This window comes from Pelophylax lessonae (genome assembly GCF_965119305.1).
Source record: "Pelophylax lessonae genome assembly, chromosome: 11".
NCBI classification, from domain to species: Eukaryota; Metazoa; Chordata; class Amphibia; order Anura; family Ranidae; genus Pelophylax; species Pelophylax lessonae.
This window is the reverse complement of record NC_138778.1, coordinates 158,185,931-158,206,999: the sequence shown is the minus strand read 5'-3', so window position 1 is coordinate 158,206,999 and position 21,069 is coordinate 158,185,931. Positions and strand designations below refer to the sequence as shown.

Below are 21,069 nucleotides of genomic sequence, written 5' to 3'. Positions count from 1 at the left end.
ATCAAACTTGGGACTCAGTGCAAAAGGGAAAGAGCCCGCCAGGTGGAGGACCTGGTCCGACGCATTGCTACCTTGGAAGCTGCACACAAGCGCTCACTGGCTCAGTCTGCTCTACAGGAGCTGTCTGTGCTTCGGGAGCAGTTACGCTCCCTGGCCCTTTTTAGAGCAAAAGCCTCGTTGGCAAAGTGCAAACGTGTTTTTTACGAACATGGCGACAAGTGCGGCAGGATCCTTGCCCGTGCGTTACGTCAACAAAGAGCGTCGACTTTTATTCCGGAGATTCTCGCGGCGCCCCGTCAGAGGGTGCAGGCCACGGAGCAAATTGCAGAAACCTTCCGGCGATATTACGCCTCTTTATACAATCTGACCCCGAACGCGTCTTCGCCCACCCGGGTGGGCCTCCGTTCTAGGATTCAAGAGTACATACAGACCTCTGGTCTTCCTAGCCTTTCCGCAGAGGAACTGGAACGATTGGAGGAGCCGCTTCGCCTTGATGAACTCCTAGGAGCCATTGCGGGGTCTCAGAGTGGGAGGGCACCGGGGCCTGATGGCTACTCTCTGGCTTATTATAAATGCTTTGCCGATATTCTGGCCCCACATTTCCTTGCTGCCTACAATGCTGCGGGCTCGGGGGCGGAGTTTCCGGCAGACTCGCTTCGCGCACATATCACGGTGATAGCGAAGGAGGGCAAGGATCCTCTTCTGTGCCCGAGCTACAGGCCCATCTCGCTCCTGAATGTGGACCTGAAACTTTTCACCAAGATTTTGGCATCCCGCCTGGCTCCGTTGCTCCCACAATTGGTCCAGGACGACCAGGTGGGTTTCGTGCCTTCCCGAGAGGCTCGAGATAACACCACGAAAGCTCTAAACATCTTACATGTTGCATGTGCCCGGAAGACCCCCATGTTGCTTCTCTCGACGGACGCCGAAAAGGCGTTCGATCGGGTGAACTGGGACTTCCTCCTGGAAACTATGAGACACATTGGACTCGGGGAGCGCATGATGTCTTGGATCGGCGCAATTTACTCCCGGCCGTCGGCGTGTGTCAAGGTCAACGGCAGGCTCTCTAGTCCTTTGGATATCTCAAATGGAACGCGACAGGGATGCCCCCTGTCCCCGCTGATATTTGTCCTGACTCTTGAACCTTTTCTGCGCATGGTAAGAGCTAACGCTGATATCGGTGGTATCGAGGTCTCGCCCTCGCTCACCCCGAAGGTGGCGGCTTACGCCGACGACCTTCTTTTCTTTCTCTCTAAACCGCTCCTCTCCCTACCTAATCTCCTCCGAGAATTCCGTGCCTATGAGGCATTGTCCTCGTACAAAATCAATTACCAGAAGTCGGAGGCCTTGCCGGTCTCCATGCCCCCGCCCTCGCTGCGCCTTCTCCAGAGGGATTTCCCTTTTAAGTGGAGTTCTTCCCACATCAAGTACTTGGGGGTATTTCTTCCTAACTGCCCTGACCGTGTCTTCGCATGCAACTTCCCACCTCTCCTTGCGCGTATTCGAAAAGACCTAGAGGATTGGCAGAAGGGTATGTTCTCTTGGTTTGGGCGCTGTAACATCATCAAAATGAATATCATGCCCCGTTTGCTTTATGTCCTGCAAGCCCTGCCAATTTATATTCCACAGGCCTTCCTCCGGAAGATTAACGAAGCCTTTCGTAGATTTCTTTGGCTCCGAAGTCCCCCACGATTGGCGTTGCGGGTTCTTCGCATGCCCAAGCTGAGTGGCGGCATGGCCTTTCCAGACGCAACGATGTACTACGCATCCTGTCATCTTGCCCGGGTCTTGGATTGGCATGTGCATGGCTCCCTGAAACAATGGGTGCGCATTGAACGGGGCATTGGAGACTCCCCACCGGAATCCCTATTCTGGGGCATTTCCGCATTGCCTAGATGGGCTGTGGACCACCCGACCATTGGGGCCACGCTGGGACTGGGGCGTAGGATGCTCAGGGATGGCGTCATGGCGACTCTGCCTTCCCCTCTGTTTCCGGTGCTCGACAATCGGGACTTCACCCCGGGCCTGACAGACCCGGGGTTCCGAAAAATGAAGACCAAGGGCCTTTATCAGGCCAGACACTTCGTTCGCAACGGACAATGGGTCTCTAGGCGGGCTCTCTTCTCGGATAGCACCTTTTCAACCTTGTCCTTCTGGCACAAGATACAGCTAGCTCATTTCCTGTGCTCCCTGCCACCGGCGGCCTCCTTTATGCGGCGTCTCACTCCCTTTGAGGAACTCTGTTCGTCGGATTCTCCGTTGCGCCACACGATCTCTTTGCTGTATAAGCTCCTGACTGCCCCGGAGCCCGCCTTCAGACCCCTATTCTTGACCCGTTGGGAAAAAGACTTGGGGCTCTCTCTGTCCGATCTTCAGGTGGAACGTATTTTCTTCTTTACCTACAAGACCTCTACGTGCTCCAAATATCAGGAATCCGGGTACAAGCTCCTGACCAGATGGTATTTCACCCCGGCCAGGTTACACAGGATGTTCCCCTCTTGCTCTGACCTTTGCTGGCGCTGTGGGGAAGAGGTGGGGTCCCTTCTTCACATCTTCTGGTCGTGCAGCCGCCTTCGCCTCTTCTGGGGGGAGGTGCTGCGCGTCTCGCAAAAGTTCACGGACCATCCCCTCACTCTTGATCCCGCACTCTTCCTCCTCCACCACAATAGCTTTCCACGCCCATCTTACCGGAAGTCGATCCTGCCGCTCCTACTCACGGCTGCCAAGAGTTGCATTCCTCTTCTCTGGAAACAGTCACAGCCCCCCACGGTGGCGCTGTGGTTGAGAAAAGTAGCGCATATTAATGAAATGGAAGATCTGGTGGCGACTGCACGGGGGTCGCGTGAAGGGTTCCTCAAGCGATGGTACTACTGGCATGAGTTTAGCTTCTCCGATGAATACAAAGACCTGATCGCTTGACGGGTCTGAGGCGCTGGGGTTGGTCATCCCTCTCCCATCCTGTCTTTCCCCCTTACCCCCCACTCTTGTACCACTTTTCACCCCTCTCCCCTGCTGACTTTTCCTCCCCTCTCTTCTCTCCTCTTTCTGCTCTTCCCCCATATGGAAAACTACCCCCCCCCCCCTGGGCATTTCTACTCTTCCTATGTTGTGATGGCTGCAGGGTGCCTGGAAGGTCAGCTTGGTTCCTCCTCTTCCTACCAGACCGGCCATTTGAGAGATGCCGGTGGAGGGGGGGCGTTGCCTGGTTGAACTACGCACCATAGCCCACTTTCCTTTTTGAACCTCCATTTACTACTATAGCGGTCTGGGAGCACAAGACTACACGTGTGTCATTGTTTTATGCTTGTTCCCTGACCCGCTACATCTCCACTTACAGTTATTGACATTTATCAATATGCTCTGTTATGCTGTATTATATTGTATGCCCTTTTTCCTTTCTCAATAAACATTGAATTTACAAAAAAAAAAATGTGTTTCTTGAAGGAAAGCAACATCTACTCTATGTCTCTTAAGGTCATTAAACAACATCCTCCTTTTTTCCGGTATATTAAGACCTCTGGTATTTAAAGAAAAAATTATGAGGTCCCCCATCTTGATGGAGGGGAGAGGGGAAAAAGGAGAGAGGGAAGGAGAGAAAGAGAGGGGGAGAGGGGGAGAGAAAAAAAAAAAAAAAAAAAGGAAGGGGGACAAACTAACCCTCCTAAAACAAGAAGGGTGGCGCTACCCTTCTCCCCCTTCAGAGCCTATCGCTCTACCACTAATTGGGAAACTTCCCATGTACACTATGTGACTCTAAGTCACCCCTCAATGTACTGACCTAATTGGGAGGGCGGTATAGATCAGGCGTAGTACCAAATAAGTAAGAATAAGAAGCAAGGTACAATCCCGCTCTCCCGAGCCCCCCCCTCCAACCACACCGACAGAGATCATGATCATGATCCTGTTATCCCAAGAAAGAAGAGTAGGGACAAAAAAAAAAAAAAAAAAAGAAAGGGGGGTTGGGAAAGGGAGAAGGGAGAAGAAGGGGAGGGAACAAAACCACTCTTAAATTTATATCTTTAAACCCCACCCCTTCATCTCCGTTCCCAACCATATCCGACAAACACATTGTCCATAATTAATAATCAAATATCGTATCATACCAACATTTGGAGAAAAGGTGGGTGGCGTCCATACTCAGGCTTCTCTTATTACACTATGATATAATAAATAAGGAGCGCCAAAACCCCTCGCTGTATCTAGGCATATCTCTGTACGCGCATCCATCGTTTAGTGTATATAAATAAAAAAGAAAAACATAAAAAAAAAAAGGAAGGAAAGGGGGGCGGAAAAAAAAAAAAAAAAAAAAAGAGAAAAAAAAAAAAGAGCCCCCCTTTCCCGTGTCTAACACCCAAGTGCAACATCATTCAAAAAGAGCAAAAAAAAAGAAAACATTATATAAGGAGGGAGGTCACTTCCTCTCTCTTCTCAAGTACGAGAGCTATCTTAAAGCTCAAAAAAGACCTCTCATGTCTTCCCCACCCCCTCACCCCCTTAGCCACTGTTCCACCACCTCTAGTAGGTAATGTAGCCACAAAAAAAAAAAAAAAAAATAAGAAAAGGGAGGGGGGGAACAGAGAAGGGGGGGCGGGAGAGGAGCGACCTATTATTGTAGAGAAAGGTTTAAAGGATAATCCCCCAAGAACAGGGGATAGGCCCTTACCATCCCCATGTATATCTTTATTTATATAAATCCTACTTAGGTAAGTCCTCATGCCACCCCCCCCTCCAATATATCTGACCATCAAGCGCCAATCCCCAGCATTTATAAACATAAGCAAACACTAAATGAGAAAAAAAAAAAAAAAAACCATATTGTCCATAATTAATAAACAAATAATGTATCGTACCAACATTTTGGAGACAAGGTGGGTGACATCCATACTCAGGTTCCTCTTATTATACTAGGATATAATAGTGGTATAGTAATTAAGGAGCGCCAAACCCCCTCACTGTATCTAGGTGTATCTCTGCACGCGCATCCATCGTTTAGTGTATATAAATAATTAAAGAGAAAAAAAAAAAGAAAGGGGGAAGGGGGGTGGAAAAAAAAAACAAGAAAAGAGAGCCCCCCTTTTCCGTGTCTAACACCCAAGTGCAACATCCTTCAAAAAGAGCAAAAAATAAAAAACATTATATAAGGAGGGAGGGCACTTCCTCCCTCTTCTCAAGTACGAGAGCTATCTTAAAGCTCATAAAAAAAAAAATACAGGAAAACTACCTCAGTGAGAAAGAAAAGAAAAAAAAAGGGCAACCCCCAGAAGCATAGGGGGATAGACCCCCTAATTATTACGATGGGCGAGCTTTGCAGATCCACACCTCCTCTCATATTATCTTTATCGTTCCCTCTGTTTGCCACCTCTCACCCCCTTAGCCACTGTTTCACCACCTCAACTAGGTACTATAGCCAAAAAAAAAAAAAAAAAAGGGGGGGGGAGGAAGGGGCAGGAGACCTGGCATCAAATCACTCACCCTCTCTCCCATCAAAAAAAAGAAAGTCCTCCTTTTTCAATTATTGCTGGGGCATGGATTCTCTGGATTGCAAGTTTCCTCCCACCTTGGTGGGGGGCCAAGGGGCTGCTGCATCCCCCGAGGGGGCTGATCTGGCTGCTATTGTGGCGAACTTGGCTTCTCAGGTGCAGATGCTAATGGCTGATCGATCCGCAAAACGGCCCAGATTGTCTATTTCCTCTGATTCAGAGGGCAATGGGGCTGCTATGGCTGGAGTGCCCTTCTCAGGGTCTCGCTCATCTCTGGACCTTGGGGGGTCTGAGGGGGAGGCTGAGGTAGAAGGGGTTGATAATTCTCCCCCTGGCTCGCCTGAAGAGCTTGCACTCATGGATGAGTTGGTTGCTTCTATCAAGGACACACTGCGTTTGCAGGATGAACCATGTCCTCCTGCTTTGATGTCCTCTTATGGGACGCAAAGGAAACGCAAAACAGCGCAGGTTTTTCCCTGCCCTGCGGAATTTCAGCGCGCTGTTGATGAGCAATGGCGCAATCTAAAGAAGCCCTTTACTGCGCTAAATAAGTTCAAGCTTCGTTTCCCTTTACACCCACCACTGATGAGCGTTGGTGTGTGCCGCCTCAGGTGGATCACGCGGTGGCGGTTTTGAATAAATCTACTGCGATCCCTGCTGAGGATACCCCGGTGTTCCGGGACCCTACGGACAGGAGATTGGAGTCTCTTGCTCGTCATGCTTATACGGTTGCTGGTTCTATGCTGAAGCCTATTTTTGCTTCCATTTTGGCAGCCCAGGCTATTGCGGATTGGACGCAGGTGCTCAGGCGCACCCTGGTGGCTGACTATGCTCCACCGACAACATTGGCTATGGTGGATCAAATTCATCAGGGTGTCATGTATTTGTGTGATGCGGACTTGGATTTAGTCCCTTTGGCTGCACGCCTCTCAAGTGTGGCGGTATTGAACCGTCGCCTGATATGGCTGAAATGTTGGTCGGTTGACCAATCATCTCGCAAGACTTTAGCTAATTTGCCCTACGCGGAATCTCGCCTTTTTGGCGAGTCTTTGGATACTCTGATAAAGGGAATTTCCGGGGGTAAGGGCACTCTCTTACCCCAAACTCACAAGAATAAGTTTGTTCGCGGTAAGAAGAATACCTCGTTTAGGCCCGCACAGGGTTCCTTTCGTGCCTTTCGGTCGCAATATAAGGGCAAGCCCTTCAAGGGCCAAGGCTCCCAGAAGAAGCCGTGGGCAGGTAAGCAGAAGTCCGGCCAGTCTGGGTCCGCTGCCCATACCAATTCGGCCTGAAGGGGCGCCCTCACCCGGTTCTGGGGTGGGGGGACGTTTGCTTGGTTTTCTTCAACCCTGGCTGGCCCGCATTCGGGACAGGTGGGTTCAGGAAATCGTTAGATCTGGATACAAGATCGAGTTTCTCGGCCGGCGAGCAGATTTTTTTCCCTCAAATCTTCAGCTGTCTCTGAAGCGCTTGCAGGATCTGCACCTGGCGGTGCGGGACCTGTGGGCCCAGGGAGTGGTGGTTCCGGTGCCTTATCGGGACAGATTTCGGGGATTCCATTCCAATCTGTTCACTTTGCCCAGAAAGGAGGGCAAGGTACGTCCGATTTTGGACTTAAAAGCTCTGAACCACTTTGTGCGGGTTCGCAAGTTCCGCATGGAATCCCTGCGCTCGGTGGTGGCTGCCCTGGTTCCGGGGGAATTCATGGCCTCCATCGACTTGAAGGATGCGTACCTTCACATCCCCATTTTCGAGGGTCACCAGAGGTACCTTCGATTCGCCATTGCGGAGGATCATTACCAATTCGTGGCGTTACCCTTTGGTCTCGCTTCGGCTCCGCGGGTTTTCACCAAGGTGCTTGCGCCGGTCCTGGCTTTATTGAGAGCCCAGGGCATCTCTGTCTTGGGGTATCTGGACGATATCCTGATTCGGTCTGCGACCAGTCAGGGCCTGGTGAATGACCTGTCCATCACGATGCAGAATCTGCAGGAGTTCGGTTGGACGATAAATTTTCCAAAGTCGACGCTGTGTCCGTCGGTTCGTCTTCCCTACCTGGGGATGATCCTGGACTCTGTTCAAGCGAAGGTCTTCCTGCCGGAAGACAAGCTCCGGACACTTCAGGACGAAGTCAGGTCCCTCAGGGACAATCAGTGCCCGTCCCTCCGGACATGTATGAGGTGTCTGGGATTGATGGTCTCGGCTTTCGAGGCGATTCCCTTCGCCCAGTTTCACACACGGGATCTTCAGGCGGAGATCCTGGCCAAGTGGGACGGGCGTCCGCAATCTCTGGATCTGCGGATTTCGTTGAGCCGCCTCACCCGAAGGGATCTTTTGTGGTGGCTCCAGTCTCTGGCGGTGTCGGGGGGCAAGTCCTTTCCTCCTTTGTCGTGGACGGTGATCACCACGGATGCCAGCCTGTCGGGCTGGGGTGGTGTTCTGGGCGTTCTGTTCGCCCAGGGAACTTGGTCGGAGGAGGAATCCTCCCTTCCGATCAACATTCTGGAATTGCGAGCGATAAATCTCTGCCTTCTGCGTTGGACGGACAGGCTTCAGGGCCGTCCGGTTCGGGTGCAGACGGCGGTGGCCTACATCAACCACCAAGGGGGCACCAGGAGTGCCCGAGCGGCTCGGGAAGTAGCCGACATTCTGTCTTGGGCCGAGACGCACGTCCCGGCGATATCTGCAGTTCACATTCCGGGGGTGGAGAACTGGCAGGCGGATTATCTGAGTCGCCAGACCCTGGACCAGGGGGAATGGTCCCTTCACCCGGATGTCTTTCAGATGTTGTGCGTGAAGTGGGGTTCCCCAGATGTGGACCTGTTCGCGTCTCGTCTAAACAACAAGGTGGAAAGGTTCGTGGCAAGGACGCGCGATCCTCGGGCAGACGCCTCAGACGCGTTAGTGGCGCCCTGTCATCAGTATCGTCTGATGTATGCCTTTCCACCGATTCAGCTGCTGTCCAGGCTCCTTCGCAGGTTGGCCTCGGAACCGCACACGGTGATTCTGGTGGCGCCAGACTGGTCTCGCCGGTCTTGGTGAGTCTTGGTGTGAGTCCAGGGGGTATTCCCCTCGCTCATACTCGGTATCGAGAGTGTTGGCTTTCCTTCAAACGGGCGTGGACCAGCGTTTGGCGTTGGCCACGATTAAGGGTCAGATTTCTGCGCTGGCCGTTCTCTTTCAACGCCCTGTGGCATCTAAGTCTTTGGTTAGCACCTTTGTTCAAGGGGTGCGACACTTGGCCCCTCCTCGGAGGGACCCTTTACCTCCATGGGACTTGAACCTTGTTCTGTCCGTGTTGCAGCATGCTCCCTTTGAGAAGATCAGGGAGATCTCATTGTCTCTGTTGTCCAAGAAGGTTGCCTTTTTGGTGGCGATCACTTCGGCTCGCAGGGTATCGGAGCTGGCGGCCTTGTCCTGCAGCTCTCCCTACTTGGTGATTCACTTGGATAAGGTGGTCTTACGACCTAACCCTTCTTTTCTTCCAAAGAGGATCTCGGAATTTCACCTCAATGAGGACATTGTCTTGCCTTCGCTTTGCGCGAAGCCTAAGCATCCAAAGGAGGTGGCTTTGCATTCCTTGGATGTTGTTCGGGCGATCAGAGTTTACCTGTCATCGACGAAATCCTTTCGCAAGTCGGATTCTCTATTTGTCCTTCCAGAGGGTCCTCGGAAGAGCATGGCGGCGTCGGCTGCGACCATCGCCAAATGGATCAGACAGACCATTGTGCAAGCCTATGCTTTGAAGGGGAAGGTTCCTCCTTTCCCTGTGAAGGCGCACTCTACCAGGTCTCTGAGTACGTCTTGGGCCTATCGTCATCAGGCTTCTGTGGCCCAGGTGTGTAAGGCGGCGACTTGGTCGTCCGTTCACACCTTCTCAAAATTTTACAAGGTGGATGTTCAGGCATCGGCAGATGCTTCCTTTGGCCGTAAAGTTCTTAGTGCGGCAGTGCCTTAGGGTCCCTTGTTTGGGTCCTTGGCTGTTGGGGTGTTTTTACCCCTAGGTTACTTGTTCTTCCTGGGTTGTTGCTCCTGTTGAGCACGTTTTCCTGTTGCCCAGTTGGTTCTCTTACTTTGGTAAGGTTCTTTTTTCTGATGTGGGTACTGCGTTGCTTTAGGCGCGGCTGTGTTTTTTCCCACCCCTCATGTCTACACTGCTCTGGGACATCCCCATTAGTGAAGATTATGAAGTGGCGGCGACTGTCGGAGGACGCAAGAGAAAACTGAATTTTTGTAAAATCTTACCGTAAAAATTCCTTTCTCTGAGTCCTCCGACAGTCGCCGCCCCTCTTTTGGGGTTTGTTTATGTACTCTACTGCTATGCTACTGAAACTGAGTTGAGAATGCAGGAAGCAGGGAGGTATTGACTGAGGGGACCACCCCCTAGGGGTGTGATATGCTAAAAGCTTTGATATTAACACATCTTGTTGCCTAGCTACTCCTGCGGAGCAAAGGTCAATTACCCCATTAGTGAAGATTATGAAGTGGCGGCGACTGTCGGAGGACTCAGAGAAAGGAATTTTACGGTAAGATTTTACAAAAATTCAGTTTTTTTTTTTTTAATCTTTGTCCTTAATAAAAGTGTTTTTGTCTAAAGATATTGTAATAAAAATCCTGCTGATTGGATGGCCATCCTCACTATCCGTCTTATGTTGAAGGAGGGTTTTTTTACCGTGTTACCCTTGATTGGAAATTTACTGTTGAAGAATACTGTCCTATTGTTGAATCACCATGTTCCCCCTGTATCTTTGGGGTTTTATGTTAAGGACAATTCTGTTCTCCTTAAGAGGACTTCTCCTTTCTGCTAAGCTTTGGTTTATTCGAGCACAATACCGTGAACCTTTCAAGGTCTGATAAAACTATTAGAGAGTGGGGATGGCAAGAACTCGGTGCACCAGAAACACGGCACAAAAATGATGTTGTGTAGGAATAAATGCAAGTATGTACTTGTAGTTATTACTGTGTTTTTTTTTTTTTTTTTTTATAGCAGATAAGTTTTCATTTACTTAGCAGCCTTTTAATACCTGTCCTTGATTTTTTTTTTTTTTTTTTTTTGTGTGTGTGGAGGATTGCATTGTGGCACCAGTATACTGTAAGCACCTGCTATTACAATATCTAAAAAGGACAGTGCAGTTTAGAGGAAGAATGAAAACTGCAGGGGAATGACTGATACATCTGTAGGAGGTAACATGATCAGAATTATAAGAAACTTATATTAGTCGACTAGATTTGGAGGTGTATGTTTATATAGAAGTGCTTAAAATAAAAGCTGAACTCCATTAAATGCATATACTGTCAGGGAGCTCTTTACCTGTCAAAGGATTTGTTTTTCTGCACATCCAGCCCTGAGATTTTGATGGCTCTGCACAGTGCAAAAGGCCTGATTATTCTCTTCTGCAATTGGGTAACATTTACAGGTCTAGTCTGTCCCCCAGCTTGTGGTTGGACAGTGAAATAAGAAGCAGCAGGATGATGTCATCTCGCTATCACTTTACTCTCTTCTTCTATTAGCATGCCCCTTGCCAGCACATGAGCACTGCAACACAACAGATTGTGTCCTTCTGTTGCTTTCCCTTTGCAAGTTCCCTAGTTGTCTCTGGTCTTAGAACTTCCTGGGTCACTAATCTGAAATGTCTTTCAGAAAACTCTGGATTGGTGATTTGGAAAGTGTAATGGTTAGTATTTATCTTAAATGTACAGTACAGGACAATAGAATTGATTCTTAGACCATGGATTTTTCCTGCTACTTCCCAGGTGATTGGACACTGGCAAAAGCTTTGCTGGGACTGCCTTCTCCTGATGGACCCCCTTCTCCTGTTAAAATAGTTTTTTTTTCTATTTTTCACCAGTTTTCTTTCTCATCTTCAACTGACACTTCTATCAATATCTGACTGCTCATTTCCTTATCGCTCACTAGCAGTTTTCAGATAGATTACCCTTGTTGTATACTTTGAGAACTGTACCCAGAATGTAATGTTTGCTGCGGGCACTGGATCCTGCGTTCAGCGCTCACCTTGGCATGAGGTGCAATGAATGAGTTAGCCGCAGGATGCCATAAGAATCCATGGCAGTTGTCCATTCCTATGGTACAAAGCTGCGCTAAATGACATAGACCATATATGATAGGTCTATTAAATAAAGTGGTAAATCCCAAAAAATAATAGTCCAAAGTATTAAATGATGAATAAACTGTTAAAGTCCAATCCAACACGACACAGAAAAATTCAATGTGAATAGGTACTGCTTACCGGACGTAGCAGTAAGATGAGCGTTGGTGTAAACAAAAACCAGACCAGTGGAACTCTGTAGATGACTCCTGTCAAATGATCTCCACTCAGAATTGTGAATCGGTGAATATGGTGATGAGACAAAAAATATACATAGCGTGATACTGCATAAAAATTTCTAATCACCCGTGTGAATGAAGAAAATAATAGGTGTACACCACCACCAACATAGGCCGCTTACCAGAAAAAAGAAAAGGTAAGCATAACATATCTCAGTGAAAGATTGGGAATGAAGAACCACCTCCGTGATAACAAAATAATTACCAGATATCAGTGGATCATGCGATATAAATCACTCAAATGCATAGAGCCACCACCAGAAATTCCTGCTTACCAGATATCAGCAACCAATTGCATGTATCAATCAGGGAAACTGATGTATGGCAATCCACAGGTGAATGAACATAGACACTCCCTTGGCAATATAGCTGATCCGCACAGATGCTCCGCGATATTACATAGGATAAATAATAAGGGGGGGAGAGCCCATAGCGTAAAACCATTTATTAAAATAAATAAAACAAAAGATTTGCACTTACAAAAGTACACAGGAATAGCGCTGAATTGGAGCCGCCGGCCAGTCGGCTTCAAACACCCGCCTGAGTATCGTATCGTCTCGTAGAGGTGACGTCAGCACGCCGCGACCGACGTACGTTTCGTCATAAATGACGTTCTCGTACGTCGGTCGCGGCGTGCTGACGTCACCTCTACGAGACGATACGATACGCAGGCGGGTGTTTGAAGCCGACTGGCCGGCGGCTCCAATTCAGCGCTATTCCTGTGTACTTTTGTAAGTGCAAATCTTTTGTTTTATTTATTTTAATAAATGGTTTTACGCTATGGGCTCTCCCCCCTTATTATTTATCCTATGTAATATCGCGGAGCATCTGTGCGGATCAGCTATATTGCCAAGGGAGTGTCTATGTTCATTCACCTGTGGATTGCCATACATCGGTTTCCCTGATTGATACATGCAATTGGTTGCTGATATCTGGTAAGCAGGAATTTCTGGTGGTGGCTCTATGCATTTGAGTGATTTATATCGCATGATCCACTGATATCTGGTAATTATTTTGTTATCACGGAGGTGGTTCTTCATTCCCAATCTTTCACTGAGATATGTTATGCTTACCTTTTCTTTTTTCTGGTAAGCGGCCTATGTTGGTGGTGGTGTACACCTATTATTTTCTTCATTCACACGGGTGATTAGAAATTTTTATGCAGTATCACGCTATGTATATTTTTTGTCTCATCACCATATTCACCGATTCACAATTCTGAGTGGAGATCATTTGACAGGAGTCATCTACAGAGTTCCACTGGTCTGGTTTTTGTTTACACCAACGCTCATCTTACTGCTACGTCCGGTAAGCAGTACCTATTCACATTGAATTTTTCTGTGTCGTGTTGGATTGGACTTTAACAGTTTATTCATCATTTAATACTTTGGACTATTATTTTTTGGGACTTACCACTTTATTTAATAGACCTATCATATATGGTCTATGTCATTTAGCGCAGCTTTTTCCCACTATTTGTTACACATGTTTGTCACATTTTAGTTGCAGCTATTAGGATTTTGATATTTAGCGCAGTTTTTTCTTTTTCCACATTCCTATGGTACCCAGACCCTGAAGATCCCTAAGGAGGTATGGCATGCCCACACTGATGGGTGAAGCCTGAATCCTAGATGGGACCACCGACTAGGACAGGGTAAAACAGAGTTTTCCTGTACCTTTACTTACCGGCCTCTGGCTATACATGTCTGGTTGGATCACTACTTGGATCTGTATTACACACTACATTGTATAACTTTATCCTACATCACACACCTCAGCGATTTTGAAGGCACACTAAGGCCCCTTTTACACTTTTGTGACTTGTCTTGCGACTTGGGACTGCAAAGTCGCATTACAAGTCTTTCTCAATGATTTCCAATGAGTATCTTTCATCTCTGTGCAACTTCAAAGTAGGGCTGCAACTAACGATTCATTTGTCTGTCGACTAATCTATCGATTATTTTTACGATTAGTCGACTAATCTAACGATTATTTAAATTTTTTGTTTTTTTGCTTAATTTAGTGTCTTTTTGATTAGCTAATTAATCCTGTAATTAATACAGACCCCTCAGTAAGCCCCCCTCCCACTACAGACCCCTCAGTAAGCCCCCCTCCCAGTACAGCCCCCCACAGTAAGCCCTCCCACCCAGTACAGACCACTTAGTAAGCCCCCCTCCCAGTACAGACCCCTCAGTAAGCCCCCCTCCCAGTACAGCCCCCCACAGTAAGCCCTCCCACCCAGTACAGACCACTTAGTAAGCCCCCCTCCCAGTACAGACCCCTCAGTAAGCCCTCCCACCTAGTACAGACCACTTACTAAACCCCCCTCCCAGTACAGACCCCTCAGTAAGCCCTCCCATCTAGTACAGACCACTTACTAAGCCCCCCCCTCCCAGTACAGACCCCTCAGTAAGCCCTCCCACCTAGTACAGACCACTTACTAAACCCCCCTCCCAGTACAGACCCCTCAGTAAGCCCTCCCACCCAGTACAGACCACTTAGTAAGCCCCTCTCCCAGTGCAGACCCCTCAGTAAGCCCTCCCACCTAGTACAGTATGTACTGGGTGGGAGGGCTTACTGAGGGGTCTGCACTGGGAGGGGGGGGCTTACTAAGGGGTCTGTACTAGGTGGGAGGGCTTACTGAGGGGTCTGTACTGGAAGGGGGGCTTACTAAGTGGTCTGTACTGTACAGACCACTTAGTAAGCCCCCCTCCCAGTACACTAGTACAGACCCCTCAGTAAGCCCTCCCACCTAGTACAGACCCCTTAGTAAGCCCCCCTCCCAGTACAGACCCCTTAGTAAGCCCCCCCTCCCAGTACAGACACCCCAGTAAGCCCTCCCACCCAGTACAGACCCCTTAGTAAGCCCCCCCTCCCAGTGCAGACCCCTCAGTAAGCCCTCCCACCTAGTATAGGGCTTACTGGGGGGTCTGCACTGGAAGGGGGGGCTTACTAAGTGGTCTGTACAGTACAGACCACTTAGTAAGCCCCCCTCCCAGTACACTAGTACAGACCCCCCAGTAAGCCCTCCAACCTAGTACAGACCCCTTAGTAAGCCCCCCTCTCAGTGCAGACCCCTCAGTAAGCCCTCCCACCTAGTACAGACTGTACTAGGTGGGAGGGCTTACTGGGGGGTCTGTACTGGAAGGGGGGCTTACTAAGGGGTCTGTACTAGGTGGGAGGGCTTACTGGGGGGTCTGTACTGGGAGGGGGGCTTACTAAGTGGTCTGTACTGTACAGACCACTTAGTAAGCCCCCCTTCCAGTGCAGACCCCCCAGTAAGCCCTCCCACCTAGTACAGGCCATTACAAGCCGGTGTAGCGCCGCAAATGTGACATCTCTAAGTAGCTGGGGGAGGATGCGAATGTGTGTTGTGGCAGTACAGGGGTGCTGGAGATGGTCAGCACTCACCTCTCGTCTCCGACGGAGCCCGGCGGGGGAATTTCACCCGGCCGGCAATGCTTCAAGCGGCGCGGCGGCCGGCCGGGGGCGTGTGACGTCACACGTTGACGCGTCGACGCATTTTCCGCACGTCGACGATTTTTTGTAGTCGACGTAGTCGACTACGTCGACGAGTCGTGACAGCCCTACTTCAAAGTAGACCCTGCCCTAATTTTGTCCGACTTTGATGTGTTTTGAGGTCCATAGACCTCAAGAGTACACAGGCATCAAGTCCAGTCAAAATCACGCAACTTTTAGGTCGCACAAGTGTGAAAGGGGCCTTATGGGGTAATCTACTCTTTTGAGTGTTTTTTTACCTAGCCAGTATTGTCTTTCTTTATTCGGCCTTGTAGGTCATGTTGTTTTAGCCTTAACCTATTTAAATTTGGTGGCCTCTTTCGCCTCAAAACTGGAGGTTCCTCTCTGGCCAGAGATGTAGTTCTTATAAGACCCCTAACTACACTCTTCTGTTCACCATCTTTTGCTGACCTCCCAAGCTGGTCATTTGCTTTATCACTTGTTGCATAATACCTCAGAGCCACAGACACAAGTACTAAGTTAGTGCTTGGGTTATTGCAAATCCTTCATAACATCAGTGTCTTCTTTGCCTCCATTGGGTGTGGCCATTTGCTCTGCTTTTTCCATTTGGATTTTTACTACGGTCAGACAAGACTTTATGGCCCAAATAACCCAGTTATTTACGAACTAGAGCTATGTTCATATGCTTGCTGGCCCTGTTCTTCATCCCATCCTGGCTGTGCCCAACCTTGGTTGACAAGGCAGAATTACCTAAAATAGATCTTACCACTGTTGTGGTTGAACCCTTGGTTATATTATGCATGGAGCAAATGGCTGTATCTTGTCATGGTTTGCTGTGGGCTTCCTGGCTTATCTCTTGTGTGCTTAACTGTGGTACTCATGTAACTGATACGCGTGAGAAATATCTCTTTGGATCTGCCCTTGATACCATTTTGAAGGACACTACTGGTGGCTAGAGCACTTAGCTTTCTCAGTGGAAGTAGCCTGAGGAACAGATCACAAATTTTTCTCCCTTTTTGATATGTTAGGAAATGTCTCTCATTTCTCCTCTACTGCTTCCGCAATCTTGAGACCCCCCCAAACTTGGCTCCCAGTCAGCCTGCACAATATGGACTTCAAAGTGTGCCAAATCTTCAGACAAGCCTTCCTTTGCTTTTTGGTGCACCCCCACCTACTAGAATTGGGTCGGGGGGCATTTGTTTTCAATTGAGCTGAGATATTCTGCATTGAATCCACCAGGTGTCTCCTCATCTCCCTTCAACAGACCTTCTGGCTTCTGTAGACATTAGGGCATCCATCTACATGCCCCCACTTTTTCTGACTTGTCACTTGGAGTATCAAGGCCCAGTCCTGCACACAGCTCAGACCAAAGTGTTCTTCCCCAGGAAAAAACTTCAAACTCTCAGATTCTACCACTCCAGTCCAGGAGTCATTGAATTCTTCACTGTTGCATGAGAGGCTTGGGTTTGATGGTAGCCTCCTTGAGGCAGTCCCTTTTGCCTAATTTCACTCCAGACCTTTACAACGCAACATTCTGTCACCATGGAACATGTCAATTAAGTCCCTGGACAAAACAGTTTTTCACCAAGGACCAGAATGTCCCTGTGCTAGTGGCTCAGGAATCTGGCACAGAGATCAAGGATGTCCTTTCTTAGCACCTTTTGGAAGATCATCATGTTATATGTTAGCCTGTCAAGCTAGGGAGGAACCCTGGACTATTTGTCTGCCACTACACAGCTGGGGGGTCATTTAATCTGGATTCAGTCAGACAACCCTGCAGCTGTTCTGGTTAAACAGATCCTGTCGGGGGTAGAATTTCACGTTGCTGCCTTTGGCACGCAGACTTCCTCAGCTGAAAGCTCCTGGACCTGGGGGAGTGGTCCCTACACTGAAGTTGTTCCAAGGCCTGTGTCGCAGGTGGGGGACACCAGATGTGGACCTCCCCAGTTTCCCGATTTAAACGCAAAGTACAATAGATGAGAAGGAAAATAGGCTTTTTGAACTCTCCTTAAATTTCTCTTCTTGTAGTCTATTGAGGGACACGGGCCCCACCCATCATTTTTTTTCATACTCTTGGTACTGCTTGCAATAAAACTGAAACATGCTGTTAGGAGGTTTTATCTTGGAAAAGATATTCCATTTTTTGTTTGCCAATGCCCCATCCTCCCATGGGTGACAGTAAAACCCAAAAGTGAAAGACTTCCTATGTTGACATGACAAAATCCCCAGAGGATTGTGTTTTTTTTTTTTTTTTAATTTTTATTTAAAGTGACCGCTTTAGTTTACTGAAATCTAGAACCGATACTGAGAGAGAGGCGGGTGAGTCCTTGCTCTCTGATTTATTCACTTGTGTCTGTAACTTTATATTTGTGCTATTGAGCTGCGTAAACAAGCTTTTTACAACCGAGAGAGAACGAGAGATGGGAAAACACAAAAAGGAGCCTTGAACTTTACATGCTGGCAGCAAATTAAATACAAAACATTCAGTTTTACCTGACAAAAGAATAAAGTGTTAAATCTTTATTTGGTTTTGACTATAATAAATAAGTCTTCACATGGTAACTCTTCTGTGGCTTTATTTGTAATAGCAACGTCTAAAGTATATTGATGTTCTTCTGTCTAGGAACTTCTGAAAGAAACTCGCCTTGAATTTGCGCTTCGAGCTGTAGAACTACTCTATGCTATTTTCTCTCTGGACATGCAACAGCTAACGCTCACCCTCCTGGGACATGTTCTGCCCTCCCTTCTCACAGACTCTGCCAAATGGCACACATTAATGGATCCACCAGGCCGAGCTTTGGCTAAGTGAGTATGCTTTTAGCAAACTTAATTGACTTTTTATTCACATTCTCCATGCTGCTTTTTATGCTTGTCATTTTGTATGGCCATCCTCCTTTCTTTCAGGTTATCTGTTTGGTGCGCCATGACTTCTTACTCCACCCAAAACAAAGGACAGCCTTCCCCACGTCAAAGGAAAAGACATCGAGAAGACATTGAGGTCTGCTCAGTTCAATAGTCAGTTTAGAAAATAAGAATTTATATACAAGTGGTGTAACTTGTAGAAAAGAACGTTTATTAAAGCCTAAAGGCTCGTACACACTTGACGAAAATCGGACGAAATATCCTCAGATTTTTCTCTCTCTTGCTCAGCGTTCATACCGTTTTTAGTTGATAGTGCATAATGTTCACGAAATTTCTCGTCCAATTTTCTTTTTTTTGTTGACGTTTGTTCGTAGAGTGTGATGTAACTACGTATACGTGTGACCCCCGAGGCCACGCCTTTAAGTTCCGTTTTGCGCATGTGACGTGGCTTTTTATGTGTGGATAGATAGAGAATTGGTACTCCATTCATAATGCAACGAATATAGATACAAATTATCCATTTTTTGGGGGGTTTTTTTGATAAACTTCCAGGTCATCAGCAACTTCCAATCATGTGCGGTCTTTCGTGGCCGATTTTTCACGGACGTACTGTGTGCACATTAAACGAAAATTGGTCGTGCTGAGGACGGGCGATGAAAATTTTGGTGTTTGTCCCTCCATTTTTTTTTCGTTGAAAATTTCAGGATCGGCTGCTGAAAGTTGTGTACACACTAGCTGAAAATCGTACGATTTTACCTCGGACGGGAATTTTCGGCAGATTTTCTACTAGTGTGTACCCCACTTAAGTCTGCACAAAAATCATAATTTAATTTTTTTTTTTTTTTTTTTTGGGAGGATCTCTGTGAGATAACTCACAAGCTTAATCCTAATAATCAGGATTCTAGCTGTAAAATACTTGTAGTTGAGCTTATTAGCTTTGCTTTATAAGAGAGTCTCATTGCTAATTAAATATTTAAAAGCATAACAAGTAAAATGCAAACCTTATGGGTCTGTAATAGTTACAATAGGTAGAGCAGAGTAATAGATCTCCTTTAGGGATGACGAAGGGTTTAAGACCAGTTGTTACTAAAACCGGAATATGCTTGGGTGAACCAAGACTGAGAAGAGTGTTTTCAAACTGACCTTTACCCTAAACGTCCTATTGAGCTTCCCTGACTGAACCCCACCCTTAAACAAGTATACATTCTTTATTTATATTACCTAACCCCCCCTTAAACAAGTATACATTCTTTATTTATATTACCTGATTAATTTATTCAAATTATGTTCTGTACTCCCTGCAGATGTGCAGGACTTTGGGTCCTGAGAAACCTCTGCTTATGTATATATATGTATGTATATATATATATATATATATATATATATCTCACAAAAGGGAGTACACCCCTTACATTTTTATAAATATTTTTTTTCTATCTTTTCATTTGACAACACTGGGGAATAGGGGTGCTGCGGGCTATGTGTCCTCGTAGGGCTATGTCACGGCCGAACTAGGGCACGGAGCTAAGGTTGGGTCGTAATCGCTGGCCAGACTTGTAAGACCGTAAGGATCTAGGATATCCAGTCTGTCGCCCAGTCCGGCAGTTGATTGTAGTTCACACAGGAACAGAAAATAATAAAAGAAAAATTTTCAGTTTAAAAAGGAAAAATTGCTAGAATCCGAGATCCCAGCAAAGAACTAGGTCCTTACCCTGACTAGGCAGAAAAAAAACTGAAGACCTATAGCAGGAAGTGGAAGAATACCCCCTGGGACTGCCCTATAGGCGTAGTCAAATTTTTTTCTGCTTAGTGTCCTATTCCTGTAGGGGGCAGCATAAACCCAAGGGTCAAGAAAATCTGGAGCTGTGTCCGTCAACGAACGAAAGAGAAATGGATAATTGGGCCTGATTTTTACATTTTCACTTAGGGGTGTACTCACTTTTGTTGCCAGCAGTTTAGACATTAATGGCTGTGTGTTGAGTTATTTTGAGGGAACAGGAAATTTGGTCAGAATTGATGGCAAGATGAATGCAGTATGTTATCAAAAAATACTGGAGGAAAATGTACATTCATCAGCCCGGAAGCTGCGCAGGGGACGTACTTTGGTTCTACAGAAACCTCCATTTGAGACTGTTCGGGAGATTCCCTTGCCTACAATATCCCAGAAGGTGACATTCTTGATGGCTATTACCTCGGTTCGTAGGGTATCGGAATTGGCGGCATTATCCTGTCGCAGTCCCTATTTAGTGGTCCATAGTGATAAAGTGGTTCTTCGTTTCTGTCCGTTGTTCTTGCCCAAAGTTGTCTCTGACTTCCTTTTGAATGGGGACATTGTGTTGCCTTTCATACCTTGGATGTGGTTCGTGCCGATTCGGGTGTATCTGCCAGCTACTGAGTCTTTTCGGAGGTCAGACTAACTTTTTGTGGTTACTGACGGACCAAGAAAAGGGCTAGCCGCTTCTTCGGCTACCATCTCCAGATGGATCAGACAGACAGTGACTTAGGCCTATTCCATTAAAGGTCAGGTTCCACCTTTCCCTGTCACGGCGCATTCTACCCGGGCGCTGAGTGCTTCTTGGGCCTTCCGTCATCAGGTTTCAATATCGCAAGTTTGCAAGGCCGCCACCTGGTTGTCAGTGCATACCTTTTACAAAATTCTTTAAGATAGATACTTTGGCAGATGCTTCTTTTGGCCGCAGGATGATGTTTACGAGGGGCTGTTCCCTCTTGAGGGGTGCTTTTTTCTTTAAACTTTTTTATTTTTCAGACGGGGCTCCTGTGACCACCCGGTTAAGGCTCCTGTGTCCTGGTTAAGGGCTCTTATGGTTAGCCTTGAATTATTTTCCCCTCATTTTCTTTTTGGCACTGCTTTTTGGACGTCCCACTAGCTATGATATATGGAGC

The 21,069-nt window shown here is 47.4% G+C and overlaps 1 protein-coding gene across 1 annotated transcript in view; it reads left to right on the top strand.

Moving 5' to 3' along the window:
- MED24 (mediator complex subunit 24) overlaps positions 1 to 21,069 on the top strand; it is a 217,865-nt gene that overhangs the window by 157,355 nt on the left and 39,441 nt on the right. The window contains exons 21-22 of the mRNA XM_082271510.1: positions 17,927 to 18,108; positions 18,208 to 18,301. Of these exons, the coding sequence (XP_082127636.1) occupies positions 17,927 to 18,108; positions 18,208 to 18,301 (276 nt within the window). The remainder of the gene's footprint in view (positions 1 to 17,926; positions 18,109 to 18,207; positions 18,302 to 21,069) is intronic.